Genomic DNA, 16014 nt, shown 5'->3' on the forward strand with positions numbered 1-16014 from the left:
TTTGAATTGCTGCAGAAATCCATAGGATAAACACCTACTTTCTCCGCCTTCCTGTTTACCGAGGGCCGTTGGCGGTGGGAGGCTGCGCCTCTTGCCATCTGACGGCCTCTCCCTTCCCTCTAGTGTGAGGTCCAGCCACCGCGAGGTTTCTGTTACTTACTTCTCCCAGTCCCAGATAGGCTGCCTCTGTCCACAAAGGGCCCAACCTCCCTCCCCCCCACCCCCAGCATCACACCACTAAGTTTCTCAAAGAGGCTGGAGGGACTCCTGTGAGTTCCTTTTCAAGAATATGGTGGCACGGGGACAGCCTTCCCCAAGACAGCTCTCCCTTTCTTCTCATGCACCCTCCAGCCTGCACCTCACAGGGCCATCTTTGTATCCACATAGATACTCTGACCCACACGTCTCAGCTTCTTCCACATTCTTGCAAATGGGGATCCAGTGGCCACCCCCTTGGTTCCACGTGCCCAAATACCATTAACAGAGCCTGTATCCAAAAGATAGGACCCTTGCAGGATGACAGACCCAGGGAAGACACTTGTGCAGCCCTGGAAGTGGGTACAGGGCTGTTTCCACAGGGAATGGGGGACTCTGGTTCCCAACATGTCACCTATAAGGGGATACATATTCCAGGTCTGTGGTCTAAGGATGGGTCTTGCCAGGGTCTAAGGACGATGTGGATATATGGATAAGTTATAAAGGTTCAGAAGAGGGAAAGATTATGTTTAGCAGGGAATCAAGTGTATTTATGTGCAAGTGGTGTTTGAATTAGGTCTTGAAGGAGGGGTAGGATTTTGACATGGTAGTTGGGGAAGGCATTGAGATCTGAATGTGCTCTCATTGTGAGTAAAGACACAGAGTGGGCAACTGGTGCATTTAAGGAAAACTGTTTAGGTTAGTAACAGGAAATGATGTTTGAGAAAACAGTTAGAAAGGCAGTTTGGAGCTGGCTTAAACACAAATGATGGAGCTTGGACTTTATCCTGTGGACAGGAGTAAGCCTCTCCACTGGATGTCTGCCTGTGTACCTGTGTTCATCTCCACTAACTGGGTGGGATTTCCCAGTGTTCTCACTGGAAATGATAATTTCTGAGTTCTGCTACAGATTCACTTTGTGATACAGGCAAGTCCTTTAGCTTCTCAATTTTTTACATCTTATGTAATGGAGATAATTATACTTTCATTCACTTATCGTTCTGGTAAGCTTGGTGAAATTAATTTTGGGGATATTCTTGTAGATAATTCCTTGCAAGCTAATTAGGACTGCATCGTTATGATTGCTTTTCATTAATCCTGATCTTATTGAAAATACTATTATTTTAGCAGTGATACTTTCAGTGTTATAATTCATGTTAGCCAGATTTATTTTCTTCCGTTATTTGTGAGTCTTAACTATACTGGAAGTTCATTGTTTTCTACTCCTGCTTTGTCTTTCTCTCTAGGTATCTGGGCAGCCCTTGAGCCCTGCCTCCCAGCAGTCCCAGCAAGGGCTCAGTCCCTCCCATATACAAGGCAGTTCCTCCACACCCGGCCAGGCTCTCCAGCAGCAGCAGCAGGGCTCCTCTGTACAACACACCTACCTACCCAACGCTTGGAATTCTTTCCGTGGCTACTGTAAGAAATGGGGATAATGCTGTGTAACTCATGGGTGGGGAAATCTATAGCCATGGGTCATAGTTTCATTAGCTTTAGAAATAGATTTTCTGGATTAAATTATCACTAGCCATTTTCTGCAGTCTGTAGTGCATGTACTTGAATGAGTTTCATGACCAAGTTCAAAGCAGCATTCTGATCTCAGAGAGCCACCCATTTCAGAGACATGAGGAGCACTGCCAGAGGAAGTAAGTGGAGGCAGGTAGACTAAAGAGCAGAATAGGTGGTTGTAGGATATGTTGATTGCCTTCATATCAAAGGATGTGCTAGATCCTGGGTATACAAAAAATTTATATTGACATTCGTATCAGTAACACCACACAATAATAATGTCAATTTCTATTAAGTTCTCACTGTGTGCCTGGAATGATTCTAAACCATATATATATTGCATTCAGGATTCACAACAACCTGTAAGTATAATTATTTTTCCACAATTTATTTATTTATTTTGAGAGAGAGAGAGCTAGCAGGGGAGGGGCAGAGAGAGAGAGAGAGAGAGAGAGAGGGAGAGAAAGAATCCCAAGCAGGCTCTGCACTGTCAGCACAGAGCCTGATGAAGGGCTCCAACATATGATCCGTGAGATCATGACCTGAGCCGAAATCGAGAGTTGGACACTTACGACTGAGCCACTTAGGAACCCCTATAAGTACAGTTGTTATTTGTGCTTTACAAATAGGGAAATTCAGACACAGAGTGATTTGCCCAAGGAACATAGTACCTAGTTTCTCAAGTATTTAGAGGATTGGAACCCAGGCAGTCTGGCTTCAGAGTTTATACTCCAAACCACCCCACTGTGGGTGGCCTCTCCTTATAAGATGGTCTTTGGCTCAAAGAAATCATTATCTAGTAGAGAGAAAGAGATATGAGTAGTTGCTTTCACAGCTCTGCAATTAGTGTTACAGAAGCAGTAAAAGACTGACTGCTCAAGGTAACAGATTTGGTGGGGACAGTAGTCTTGGATATGAGCTGCAAAGTGTGAGATCTTTATGGTCAAAGATCTGGAATAGAGGAACAGTTCGACCTCAGGAGCAGGGACTATGAGCAGCAGAAGTGGAGAAGAAAGGGAGACCGGTGCTGATCATTCTTCTACTATTGATTTCCTTCTTTGAGTCCGCCTCCACTGTCATTGATCTTTGGCCATGTTATATACATTTGGTATGGAATCAGGCTCAAACTCTACCTTTTAGTTGTATTTACAATCTACTCTCTTAAATATTGGTGGTCACAATGAGGGTTTAGTCTTGTTTCTAGTCAGGGAAAGATTCCTACTCATGAAATACCAGAATGCTGGTGAGTACACTGATATTTACACTAAGTTCAATTCCTATTAAAGAAATGTGGAATCATGAAGATTGCCATGGTAATAATAGTATGAGCTAGTATTCCAACCTGAAGAAAAGATTGTGGAATTTAAGGGTTTTTTTTTTTTTTTTTAATTAAAAACAATTTTTTTTTAATTAAAAAAAAAATTTTTAAGTAGGTTCCATACCCATTGTGGGGCTTGAACTCATGACCCTGAGATTAAGAGTCACACATTCTATTGACTAAGCCAGCCAGATGCCCTTGGAATTGAAGTTTTTTTTTTTTTTTTTTTTATTAGGGAAAACATTTAAAATATGCAAAAATAAAATAGCATAATGAATACTTTTGTAGCCATTATCCAACTTCAGTTATCAACTCAGAGTCAATCTTGTCTCCTCTGTACCTCCCATCATTCTTTCCTAGACCTCCAACTATATAATAATCCATATTATTCCATAAATATTTTCTTTTTTTAAAAAAAATTTTTTTTAATGTTTTATTTATTTTTGACAGAGAGAGAGAGAGAGAGAGAGAGAGAGAGAGAGAGAGAGACAGAGCATGAGCAGGGGAGGGGCAGAGATAGATGGAGACACAGAATCTGAAGCAGGCTCCAGGCTCTGAGCTGTCAGCCCAGAGCCCGACGTGGGGCTCGAACTCATGAACCATGAGATTGTGACCTGAGCTGAAGTAGGACGCTCAACCGACTGAGCCACCCAGGCGCCCCCATAAATATTTTCTAAAACACAACTCCAGTACTGTTCTCAAAGCTAGAAATAAATGACAGCAATTCTTTAATAACCATCAAATACCCAGTGTTCATGTTTCTGTTACTGTCTCGTAATTTTTCTTTTAATAATTTGTTTGTTCAAATTGGGTACCAAATAAGTCTCAAGCATTGCAATTTGTTATTTCTTTTGAGTCTTTTTTAGGATTTTAATTTTTAAGTATTCTTTATACCCAATGTGGGGCTCAAACCTACAACCCCGAGATCAAGAGTCACCTGTTCCACTGACTGAGCCAGCCAGCCCTTGAGTTTTGTTTTTTGTTTTTTGTTTTTTTTTAATGTTTGTGTTCTCTCTCTTTTAAGTTGCAACTTCTGTGTTGAAGAAACTGAGTCATTTGTTTGGTAGAATTTCTCACATTCTGGATTTTGCTGTTGGCATTCCTAAATTATCATTTAAGGTGCTTTCTTCTGTCCCTTTTATTTCCTGTTGACTGGAGGCTCAATCAAATTCAGGTTCAGTTTTTTCCCATAAGATATTTATGGCTGGTGGTGTGTACTTTCATCAGGAGGCACATAATGTTTGGTTGTCTGTCTTTTTCTTTGGTTCCACTATTTCATTAGGAATCATAAAGTTGTCATATTCTGATTCTATCATTCTTCACTCACTTATCAGCTAGGAAACTTCTGTAAAGAAAAAGTTTTTGTCTTAACAGATGATTCTGAGGTACAGTTTGCACAGGAAAGTATAGTTTTACACTTAAATATCCAGTTCATCTCCTTCATTTACCGATTTTAAAAATAATAAGTTATTTCCTAGTATTATCCAAGGTGACTAATGAGGGGTATGTGTGTGTATCTTAGTATCATTGTGTACTCATGAATTTCAACACATTGGATATGTTTCAAACCATTGTTACCCTTATTGGTGCTAAGATTATGCCATCCTTGGCCAATGGGAGCATCTTCAAATTGGCCTCTGTGTCTTTTCTATATGACTCCGTCGTCTTTTTAAAACATTTTTTATTTTTTATTTATTTTTGAGTGTGTGAGAGAGAGAGCACACGTGCATGAGTGGGGGAGGGGCAGAGAGAGAGAGAGAGAGGGAGACACAGAATCTGAAGCAGGCTCCAGACCCTGAGCTCCAAACTGTCAGGGCAGAGCCCAATGCAGGGCCTGAACTCATGGTCTGTGAGATCATGACCTGAGCTGGAGTCAGTTGCTTAACTGACTGAGCCACTCAGGTGCCCCCTTCGTAGTCTTTTATAACATCTTGCATGCTGGTATGATCTCATGTTCTGGGCTCATCTTAGAAGGTTTCCTGCACCAGCTCGGGAATTAGCCAGAAGCCAGAAGCTTTGGGTCCTTTTAAAGGAAAATATTATATAAAGACCATCAACTGTATGCTAGGGTGAACTTTGTTTTTAATTTGCTTTAATAACACTGCGGTGAAATAGAATTCTAGTTAGATTACATTGTGATTACTAGGCAATAGTGGATACATTTGCCAGTGATTCAAATCCGAATATAAAAGATAAAAATATGGAGCTAAGAGGTAAACCTTTGCAACTTATTTCAAGGTTTTAAAAAATCATTGAATATTTTGTTTTATGGATATTCAAAGGCTCATTTGGGAGTGATGCATTGATTGTTTCTGATATTTGATAATTCTTTGCTAACCTCCTATGATCATTCTTATCAGAATATCAAGAAATCATATCATTATAAAATTCTCACAGCAAGCAAATACATGAAAATGTCTCAATGGGGAATGTGGCCACTGGTTAAGTATTTGTTTCTACAGCTTGTATTAAAATCTGAGACCACTGAAATATGGATATTTCCTGTTTTTCAGCATCAGAGATTCAAATGATGACGCTTCCCCCAGGTCAGTTTGTGATTACAGACAGCAGTGTGGCCACTCCTGTCACCACTGGCCAAGTGAAGGCAGTTACGCCGGTAAGTCATCTGCTCATGAGGGCTTTCCTGTCCATCGTACTGCACCACTCTCCCCTCCCTCTATTTCCTATTCCTCAGCTTCCCATATCTGAGTTAGAAATACCTCCTCTGTATTCCCATAACCCCTTATGCTATATTATAACCCTTGTTTTAATTTGTTTAAATTATTGATTTACTGTATATCTTTTCCTAGCAGACAATGAATTCCTTGAAAGCTGTGTCCTGGTGTTTATCTCTTTATTCTCAGTGCCTTGCACAGGAGACTGGATTATAGCAAATGCTCAATAAATACCTATGCAATTAATAACTATAATGAACCTCCCAGGTCCATATACATACAGATTCACAATTGATTGCCTTTTTATGTGCTTTGTGGAGAGTATTCATGACTATTGGTCCTCAACTGGGTTGGGAGAAAATAATAAAATTAATGTTATGGAGCTCTTTTAAACTATTTTATTTTATTTTTATTTTTTAAATTTATTTTTAAGCTTATTTATTTATTTTGAGAGAGAGAGAGAGCATGCACACGAGATGGGGAGGGGCAGAGAGAGAGGGGGAGAGAGAATCCCAAGCAGGCTCTGTGTTGACAGCGCAGAGCCCAATGTGGGGCTTCATCCCTCAAACTGTGAGATCATGACCTGAGCCAAAATCAAGAATTGGACGTTTAACTGACTGAATGCAGGGCCTGAACTACCCAGGGGTCCCACTTTTAAAATACTTCATTTTATTTTGTTGTTTTTAAAAATTAAAAAAAAATGTTTATTTACTTTTGAGAGAGACAGACAGAGTGCGAGTGGTGCACGGGCAGAGAGAGAGGGAGACACAGAATCCAAAGAAGACTCCAGGCTCTGAGCTGCCAGCACAGAGCTCGACACAGGGCTTGAATGCACGAACCACGAGATCATGACCTGAGCCGAGGTCAGACACTTGACCGACTAAGCCATCCAGGTGCCCCTGAACTATTTTAAACATTCAACCCCCTTCCTGGTGAAAAACATTGCCATGAATTATCTTGTTATATTTAGATTAGGCAGGTCAATGTTGATTGTATCTGCTATCTCTGTTTTTGTCTTCACTGGTTTGTTCCGGCTTGCCTCTAAGTAATTAGAAAACAGAGTGTATAAATTTAAATTAAGAATTATACTTGTATGTGGCTAGGGATATTGGGAAGTCTTCCAGGGAAGACTGTTTCCCAAGAAGTCTCAGAGAGCAGCAGGGTAGTCTAGTGGCCTCAAAAACCTGATTGTTTTTCCCAGAGCATGCTCAGAGCTTACCCATTTCTCAGCACACAAACTCACATTCCCTAGTCTTAGGAGAGATGTATAAATCCAGAGTAACACTATTGTCAGTGAAGACCATAACTAATATAAAATGGAATAGTCTCGCTGGCATAATCAGTGAAATTTTTACTGCCTATGGGACCCACTGACTCTTTACCTTTCTTTGGCCAGGAACTCGTTTGAGAACCTGATTATAGCCAAGGATGTTCCCCTTTCCCTGCCACAATACACACACACACACACACACACACACACACACACACACATACATTTAAGGTACATTTTCCAGGGTTCGTAGAATTTCTAAAGCCTACCTGTGGACCACCTAGTAGTTCATTGACCCTAAGTGGAGAAACAGCCCCCTTCCTGTTAGAGAAAGACCCACATGGGAAACCAGATCATTATCAGAGATTGATGAGTGTGCACTCATAGCACATGGCCCTAGATATAACAAATGGTTATTTGGCTATGGCTTTTGTTCTGGACAGTGCTTGGAAAGGCTACTGTCTGGGCTTTCTTCTGTGACTTCTTTTTTCTAGCCTATATAGCAGACCAATCACCCTACCAATGGACACATTCTTTCTTTAAAAATGTTAACTTAAGGGACTAGCTAGCTCCAGGTCTGTGAAGGTTTCATGATCAGAGAAAGAATAATGACAATGCATATTTTCATAAAGCTAAATTTATTCAATGTAAGGGACTTCATTCTGCGATTGTATTCTTCCTATGCTTTTGAGTGTTAAAATTTCTCTCATTTGACAGTTAGTGTCTTAAAAATGACTTTACTTGGTAAAATAAAATTTGGGAATACTTATTATTACTTTTAATTTGCTCATCTATGAAATTCTGAAGTCTAGGAACCTCTGACCCTGACTACTGGTCTTGGGAGCCATTCTGCCTCTTTAAGGAAACTTTCTCTCTTCTGTGATGTATTTTGTATTACTCTAGCAAAGAAACTCACAAAAAACAAACAAAAAAATTAATCTACAGACAGCAATCTTACGAATTTCAAAATTCTTAGGAGTAGTACAATAGCACGTGTTTTCCTTTGCCACATAGATTACTGTCATGATGCAAATTTCTGTACCTGAAGCTCTTCACTATCTCATTTGGTAGAACAATCAAAGCGCTCCTTTAAATTACCTTTGTAGTCTCTTACTCTGATCCATCCCCTCTAAAGCACTTACATAAAACATCTAACATAGGTGTCTATGTTGGTGTTACTTTGTAACATCTCCTTTCCTATTCCTTCTTTCTCTTTCCACCAAGAACCTCCCCACCAGTTTTAGACCTCAGATTTCTAAAGATCTTTTGTTGGTGTGTTTGTTTTCTGTTCTAGGGTCATTATGTGTTATCAGAAGGTCAACCAGAATTGGAGGAAAAACAAGCTTCTGCTCTCTCTGCGGGAGTCCAGGTTCAGCCAGCCACACATGGTGACTTGGACCCCCAGACCACCAGCCAACAGCAGCCCACACAGTACATCATTACAGCCACCACCAACGGGAATGGGAGCAGTGAAGTGCATATCACTAAACCTTAACTTCCACCCTGGAGCTAGAATCCAACAGTCACACCATGTCTTTTCTCATTCAGAAGTCTGAAAGCTTCCAACAGTTGGAACTCTTTTTTAAGATTTATCATTCACTCAAGAATTTGGCAACCACAGTTTTGACACTGTACACACCCCAGGGCTTCTTTTATCAAGGTCATCTTTACCAAAATGACTCTTCAAACCCTAGGAACTTCTGCCATGGAATGGAGACCTTTAAGTGGAAAGTGGATTTCAAGGTGGAGAGACTTTGCCTTGCTCTTGGGTTGTTTTTTTTTTAATACATTGGTGGGCCTTACTTTTCCTTTGTGGAAATATTAAGTGGTGTATCACGTTTGTACCAAAGGTGGAGAAAGGATGTGCCAAGTTCATGGCCACTGGACTTCTTAATTCCGCGCTGTGGCACCATAGGAGAGGGGCATTTCATTAGGTCAGAACTGCTTCATCTTTTGAGTTTGCATTTTCAGTAACTTAACAAAGGGAGCCTATTGAATATGAAAATAAAAATGATGAATAGGTTTGACAGTGATGTTCTGAAGGAAAAATTTTTATCTAGATTTTTCTTATTGCTGATTAAAACAAAACAAAACAAAACAAAACAAAACAAAATGACTTGCCTCTTTGGGAAAACTGTTGGCAGGCCATTACTGGAAGTGCTTTGCACAGATGCTGGCCTTTAGCAGCTTAGGCCAGAACCTCCTGTTCTGATAGAAGTTACTTTCTTAGTCTACAATGGTAGACTCCCTGTAAGAGAAAAGGTTTGTTTGATGTCAGCAGAATTTGAACTCCTACATTAAAGCTTTGCCTCCCGTTCTCTGGTTGTGGTGTATTAAGAAGGAGGTATTCAAGATATCGGTACCAAGAAAAATTACTAAGATAATTATGTATAGATAAAGTGGAAAGCACTGAAGCCTTGTCCTGCCTTGCAGATCCATTTACCATTCACTGGTGAAGGATGAATTCCTTGATCTTACCAGGTGTACATTCAACTCACATCATTCAGTGTATTTTAATACTTCTCGTGCTGTCTTAAAATGAACATTTGTTAAGGTTGGATGGAAAAGTGGCCCTCCTTATTTCTTAACACTTTTAACTTCTGCATATTATAACTCATCTGGACCTTTTGATAAGATGACCACCTTCACACTTAGGGGAAAAATAGAAATATTGGGACCATTTATATGTCAAGGCAATTATAAGGGATATGGAAGAAATCTAATCTTTATGTATCTTACACTGTCATTTGGGAGAGGGAAAAAATCTGCTCACTGACAGTTTTGTTTTTTTTTTTTACATGTGTTCCTGTTTGCAGTCTTGTTAACTATGAATTCAATGGGGAGAAAGTATTTCCCTTCTTTTTACTGTACATTCCAATTGTACACATAAAACATCGCAGAAATCAGAATGTATTTTAACAACTTTTTGTGACATACTAACGCATTTTTAGAGTACTTATTGTGTGATAGAACTTACCACTCCGGAATAGAAAGACCTAACTTCAATTTCAAATGAAGTTAGCTAATCTATTTTATTTACATTTCTGGGTAAAAACTCATTCTGTAAATTAAAAGTATAGGCTTCATCACAGTAAAGATACCTTCCTGGAAAGGAAACAATTCTGTTGAAATAACTTTACTAATATGTAGATTTTGCACTTTGTTTTTGAGACCTCATTCATTCAGTTATCCCTGAAAATTTGGGCACTAATATGAGAAAGTTACTTGATAAATGTGTAGGAACTAGGGATGGACTCTATCTTTGGTAACAAAGAGGTAATGTCGATGTTTTCAATAGAAAATATTGACCCTGAGTCACAAAACAGAGACTCTGGGTCCCAAAGTCCCACAGTGTAATGATTGTAAATATCCTAGTGTCCGATCTAGAAAGACTAGGTGAGGAATATTAGACTTTGCCAAAGGTCCAGTTTAATTTTTACACCTTAAATTTGGCCCTGTTGGGTCCTTTTTAATTTGAACCAGCAAGGTACCTCCCCTTCCCTCAGGAATAACTTATTGATTAAAATAGAAATCTGTCACTGAACGGAATGTTCATTTTATGCCAGTTATTTCAAGTTGTAAAATACACAGAAGAAAATACTTTGGAAGGACCTCTTTGTTTCTTTCCCATCTAAGTTTTTTTTTTTAATTTTAATTTTAATTTTTTTTTTTACTTTTTTTTGTCCTTATGTGGAGTAAGTAAAGGATCTGAAACTATTTTGTATCAACCAGAGATGCAGGTGGCAGTAAAGCCAAACAACACTTCTTTAAGATCAGGTATTCTGCACGTTCATTCCAAGTTGAGAGATTTTCAAAAGGACTTGGATTTGAAGAGATGGTAGATTAAAGCCATCTGAAGACCAATATATGGGGGGAAAATGTGTGTAGCCAATGTTTATATTGTGGCCTCTCTTCAGACGCATTGGCACTCTAAACTTCAATCAGTGCAGTGTGAAAATTTCAGAGTAGGTTACGTATAGATTTTACATTTTTATTGTTTGATTTGTGCCCACATAAATAGACATTTCATCATGTAAAATTCCTATTATTCTGGAAAAACCTATTGTTTTGATCTTGAATTGTTTTCTGATTTGGAATTATCCTTTCAAAAAACTCTCAAGATATCTAGGGCTAAAAAGCACTTCATGAGATGCTAAAGGACCCACAGGTTGAAAATGTTGACCCTATCCTGTTATTTAAATGTGAACATTTATTGTACATTCAGTGAGTTATAGTGTTAATAGTCTTGTGCTACTCAGCAGGTGTAAAAATTAATAAATATATTTTTTAATAAACATCTTCCTTGTTTGTATGTGTGAAGCTACTGAGATGGTTAATTTTTTTTTTTTTTTTTTTTTTTTAATATTATTACGGTGTTTTGACTCTGGTTTACTCAGGTCAGGGTCTGGTCAGAGACCCAACATAAGGGAACTTAGGGATGACAACTATGGAACGGTGTTCCCCTGCCCTTTTACTTGGTGGTTCCTAATTCAAGAACTTTCCCATGGTCTAAGTGGCAGGGACTAAGGGTAGCAGGGGAGCAAACACTGGGCTTTGTTTGGAAACCGCTGTTTTCCATCAAGGGAGGAACATTAGTTTGGCCTGCCAGCTTTCCTGACATTTGCATCCAGTAGAGAGAGCTGAGTATGGTTTCTACAACATTGGTGGGAGTAGCTGTGGATTAAGTAGTCTGAAGCTGTTCTAAATAAGACCTGGTGAATACGAAAGGGACCTACATTCTTAACAAGAACGTTATCTAGTTTAAATTTAAATGTATTTCTTCGACGTGTGTACTTTCTTTCCGAAAGTCAGCGGTCCAGGGACAGGAGGAAGATATGAGGACACGCAGGGGCACAGGCTCCGAGTCTGCGTTCTCCTCACTGAAACTCAAGAAACTGATTTTCCCAGCTGTAAAATGAGAATAGTGCGTAAGAGCACACAGCTGTAGTACAAAGATAGGGGATAGAAAGTGCTTAGCACAGTGTCCGGAGCAAGGGCTCTCTGCAAAAGTTGGCTAATAAAATTGCATTCACTCATTCATGGGCCTCAGTTCACGGCCAGGTAGACTACAGACGGACACTGGCAGCTTCCAAGCCAGGTGACTGCAACCCAATATAGAGCAGCGCTGGCTTGCGTTGCCCCAGACCCCGCCCCGCGCGGCCCCGCCCCCGGCACTCTACAGGCCCCGCCCCGCAAAACCCCGCCCCTTCCGCCGCCCGAGTCCGGAGCGTGCGCGCACCGAGACGCCTTGCGGGAGCGAGCGCGTCTGGGAGCCCGCGGGCCGAGAAGCGCTGCGGGTAGGGAGACCCGCGCCTGCGGCTCAGGTGAGGGCGGGCCCGGGGCGGTGAAAGGGTCAAAGTGGAGCCGGGGAGCCGGGGGAGGGAGCGGCTGGGCCTCTGAGGCTCTCTGCTCCTGTGGGCCAGGGACCGGGGAACGAGCGTGTCGGGAGCCGGGCGGCCGGGTGGGTGGGGGTTAGGGTTAGGCACGGTGTGGGGGAGGGGCCGTGGGCGCTGAGGTGCTGCTTAGAGGGGCGGGACCCGGGCCTTGGGCAGGGCGGGGTTGGCTAGGGAGGGACTTGCTGGGGCGGCGGATTTGGAGAGAGCTTTTGCTCCGGAAACAGCCACGGGTTTAGCTTCTGCGTTCGGGAGGGTCCAGGAGGCCAGGCTAGCCCAGGTGCAGAGAAAAGGCCCTTGGTAGACGCCTTCCTGGTCTAGTTAAGGGGGCTAGGACGCCACAGGATTTAGAAATCCTTGGCTTCCGGGGTTCAAATCCTCTGGCAGCTACCTGCTTTTTGTATTTCGGGATCCTGTTCAGAATAGTAGCAGGACAAAGGTTGCCGCTCAGATAGATTAAATTTAGCTACACCTCCATGGTAGTTGAAGAAACTGTGAACAAAGTTGTGAAACGGGCGATCCTCCTAAGAGTCCGGTAGAACATTGGCTTTGCAGTTATTACCCTGTTCTATGTCAATTCTGTAAAGAGGACCCTACTCTGAACATCGGTTGCTGCTGCAGAAATTTTTTTTTCTGTTTTAAAGTTTTGTTAAACTCATGTGTCATGTGCTTTCTCACCTGCTTGGGTTATTTAGGCACCAAGAATGTTCAGGATGTTGTAATTCTCCATGTACTGAAAGGTGATGGAGTACAATTGCTTTGAGACCATCTGCTTTGTTCAACACTTATCTTCCTGCTGTATCTTTACATAATCTGAAATCTCTAAAAGATAACTTGAAATAATTTGTGGGAAGATGCTTACTTTAGTAGTATTACAGTTCTGTTTTTATCATTTAAGGATTTTGGAATCAATTCATTACAATACCGTGTTTACATGACTGCATTAAGTCATATAAACTGTTATCCATCTGGAGATTATTTATTGTAGGATTCCAAGATTGGAAATAGTACACAGGACCTGGTACAACCCCCCTTTGTCTTCCAGATAAGGAAATTGACACTCGGCAAGGTAAGATTTGCCTAACGTCACCGAGATTAAGCTAGAAGTTTGGCATTTTGACTGTTAAGTCTGTTTTTAGATTCCATTTTACTGCGCTTGTTAGGTAGGTATAGGAGAGAGAATGGGTTTAGCAAATGTTTGTAGAGTGATTCCTTTCAAACTCCCTGTGGTCCTGTTAGTTTTGTTCAATCCTATGGCAGTTTTACAGCTGATTTCTAGCCATTAGCCTAAGGAGATGCTCTCTGAAAATGTGTTAATATGTACATTTCTAAAGGTGACTAGTGGCGTTCAGTTATTATAGGAAGGAGAAACAACATTACATTTACATGGTTATAAATATCAGATGGACCTTTAGTTGTCAGATTGACTACTAAATTTATTGGCTGTCATGATCAAGTGCTTGGAAACCCCGGAGTTTATGTGGACTAAAGTCATATTACCATGCTCCCTTTTCACAATTTCAATTGAGAGTTTATACAGGAGGTATAGTGAATATCTGTTTGTAGTCAGGCAAACCTGAGTTTCAGTACTACCCCTGGGGTTGGGCAAGTTATTTGGCTGCTTTGATCCTCAATTTTAATATTTCTAGAATAGATATGATAACCCTGTCTCACACAGTTGTAGGAATTAAATGAGAAACATGAAAGGCCTTGGACTTAATAGGTCCTCATTAAATGACTTACTGTTAGCGTCTGAGCTTTACTAGTCTATATGGGTTGTCAGAGATTTTTCTTTGTGAAAGTACAACAAAGAATTACTAAAAAAACGAAACAATAACCGTTAGATTATTTTATAGCGGAGAGATTATTGGCCTGAGAAGTCTAAATTATGAACTCTGATCTGTTTATCCTTTAATCTCTAAGTCTCATTTTGCTCAAATATAAAATGAAGGTGTAAGAAATTGTGTAGATTTGGAAGCATTCTGAGCAGTAAGAGACCTACTAGAAAAGGTTTGAAGATTGAGATAAGAATGCAGTGGTACAAGAGTGCAGAGGTGTGTAGTTGCACTTAGGGTATGAGGATAAGGTATAAAACTAGACTTGAGATTGACTATTTTCTGGGCCAGAATATTTTCTGAAGGAGTGTTAATATCAGCCAGATCCCTTGGATTCCTGCCTTTCGGTATACCTAGAGGTATGACTGCATATATTTGTCTAGATTATCTGTGGAACATAAACAATGGATTCCTTGGACCATATGCTGACGGATCCCCTGGAACTGGGTCCATGTGGAGATGGCCATGGCACACGTATTATGGAGGACTGCCTCCTGGGGGGCACCAGGGTTAGTCTGCCTGAGGACCTTCTGGAGGATGTAAGTAGTAGCACCGCCACCACCTTTTTCTGTCGCCTTGTGTATAACTGCTATGCTAAACCTTTTCCACACCCTACAAGTTTTCAGTCTTTCATGCTCTCTTTGGTTTCATTTTATATATTGCATTCAGAGTGATCTCTCTCTCTTTTTTCCATGCTGTTCTGCCATCTTGGCTCCCTCCCCCTCTCTCTCTTTTTAACGTAAAATTTTTAACATTCTGATTAAAGAAGAAACTATAAGCTACATCCTGCATGTTTAATAATATGTCAATATGATAGTATTATAGAAGCCCTATTTTTAACCAATTTTGACCAATTAACAAGAAATTGTATATTTTAAGGACAAAATTATGGTTATGTTTACATTAAATTGGTTACCCACGTTGTGGATCATGAAACAAAACCCAAACATACTATCTCTGTTAATAAAGTAACCCTGTAGTCAGTTAATAGTGCATGGAGATTTGTGTGCTTCTGGCCTCTTTCACGGGTAGGCTGTGTAAACACCATCATTATTAAGGTGGCTGCTACTTGTTAAGTGCTTATTAACACGCAAGGCACTACGTATGCCAAAACATGTATTTAACTATCTTGCTTATTTTGCCATGTTTTACTTATAGAGACAGGTGTAGAGTGTCATTTAGCAAACATTTATTTGTACATTATACAATCTTAGGAGATAATTTCATTTAGTTATAATTGGTTCAGATTTTTCTTTCGTAATACGTCAAACATTGTAGATAGAATTAAAGCCACCATTTATTCTCTTTGCCACCTGAAGTAACAATTACTGAAGTTGACATATATATCCTTCTCATCCATGCTTTCTGTACCTACTTTTTCAAATAAATTTCTTCATGTTATTCGTTTAGTCAGCAAACACTTTATGAAGTACCTACTCTATGCCCGACACTGAGATACTAGGCTTAAAGTGGTGTGCAAAAATAGATTTACAGGGGAAGATCTTGGATACTGAGGTGCATTGGTACATGAATGCAGAAATGTCTACCAGGTGGTTGGATTTCTGGGTTGTCTCCTGCTTACGTCTGTTGTCCTTAGGATAATGTCACAAGTATTTAACACGTTTATAGGTCCCTTGCTCCTCTTTTCTTCTGTCTGCTGCCCCCCCTCATTTGTGTTCTTGTCCTAGCCATACATTGCCTCAACTCTTTTAATTATAAAAAAAGTAAAATGTGGGGCACCTGGCTGGCTCAGTTGGTGGAGAGTGTGGCTCTTGATCTCAGGGTCGTGAGTTTAAGCCCCACCTTGGGCATGGAACCT

At 40.5% G+C, this 16014-nt stretch overlaps 2 protein-coding genes across 3 annotated transcripts in view; both read left to right on the forward strand.

Annotated features, from left to right (window-relative positions):
• The window catches only part of PRDM10 (PR/SET domain 10), a 98777-nt gene extending 89781 nt beyond the window's left edge, over positions 1 to 8996 (forward strand). The window contains exons 20-22 of the mRNA XM_049654376.1: positions 1443 to 1614; positions 5536 to 5639; positions 8262 to 8996. Coding sequence (XP_049510333.1) covers positions 1443 to 1614; positions 5536 to 5639; positions 8262 to 8462 — 477 coding nt within the window. The 3' untranslated portion in view covers positions 8463 to 8996. The remainder of the gene's footprint in view (positions 1 to 1442; positions 1615 to 5535; positions 5640 to 8261) is intronic.
• Positions 8997 to 12193: 3197 nt separating this feature from the next.
• Positions 12194 to 16014, forward strand: part of NFRKB (nuclear factor related to kappaB binding protein) — a 39972-nt gene continuing 36151 nt past the window's right edge. For both annotated transcript variants that reach the window (XM_049654387.1, XM_049654393.1), the window contains exons 1-3: positions 12194 to 12291; positions 13349 to 13429; positions 14579 to 14734. In XM_049654387.1, the coding sequence (XP_049510344.1) occupies positions 14600 to 14734 (135 nt within the window). In that variant the 5' untranslated portion in view covers positions 12194 to 12291; positions 13349 to 13429; positions 14579 to 14599. The remainder of the gene's footprint in view (positions 12292 to 13348; positions 13430 to 14578; positions 14735 to 16014) is intronic.

This window comes from Panthera uncia, chromosome D1, assembly GCF_023721935.1.
Source record: "Panthera uncia isolate 11264 chromosome D1, Puncia_PCG_1.0, whole genome shotgun sequence".
Taxonomy (NCBI): domain Eukaryota; kingdom Metazoa; phylum Chordata; class Mammalia; order Carnivora; family Felidae; genus Panthera; species Panthera uncia.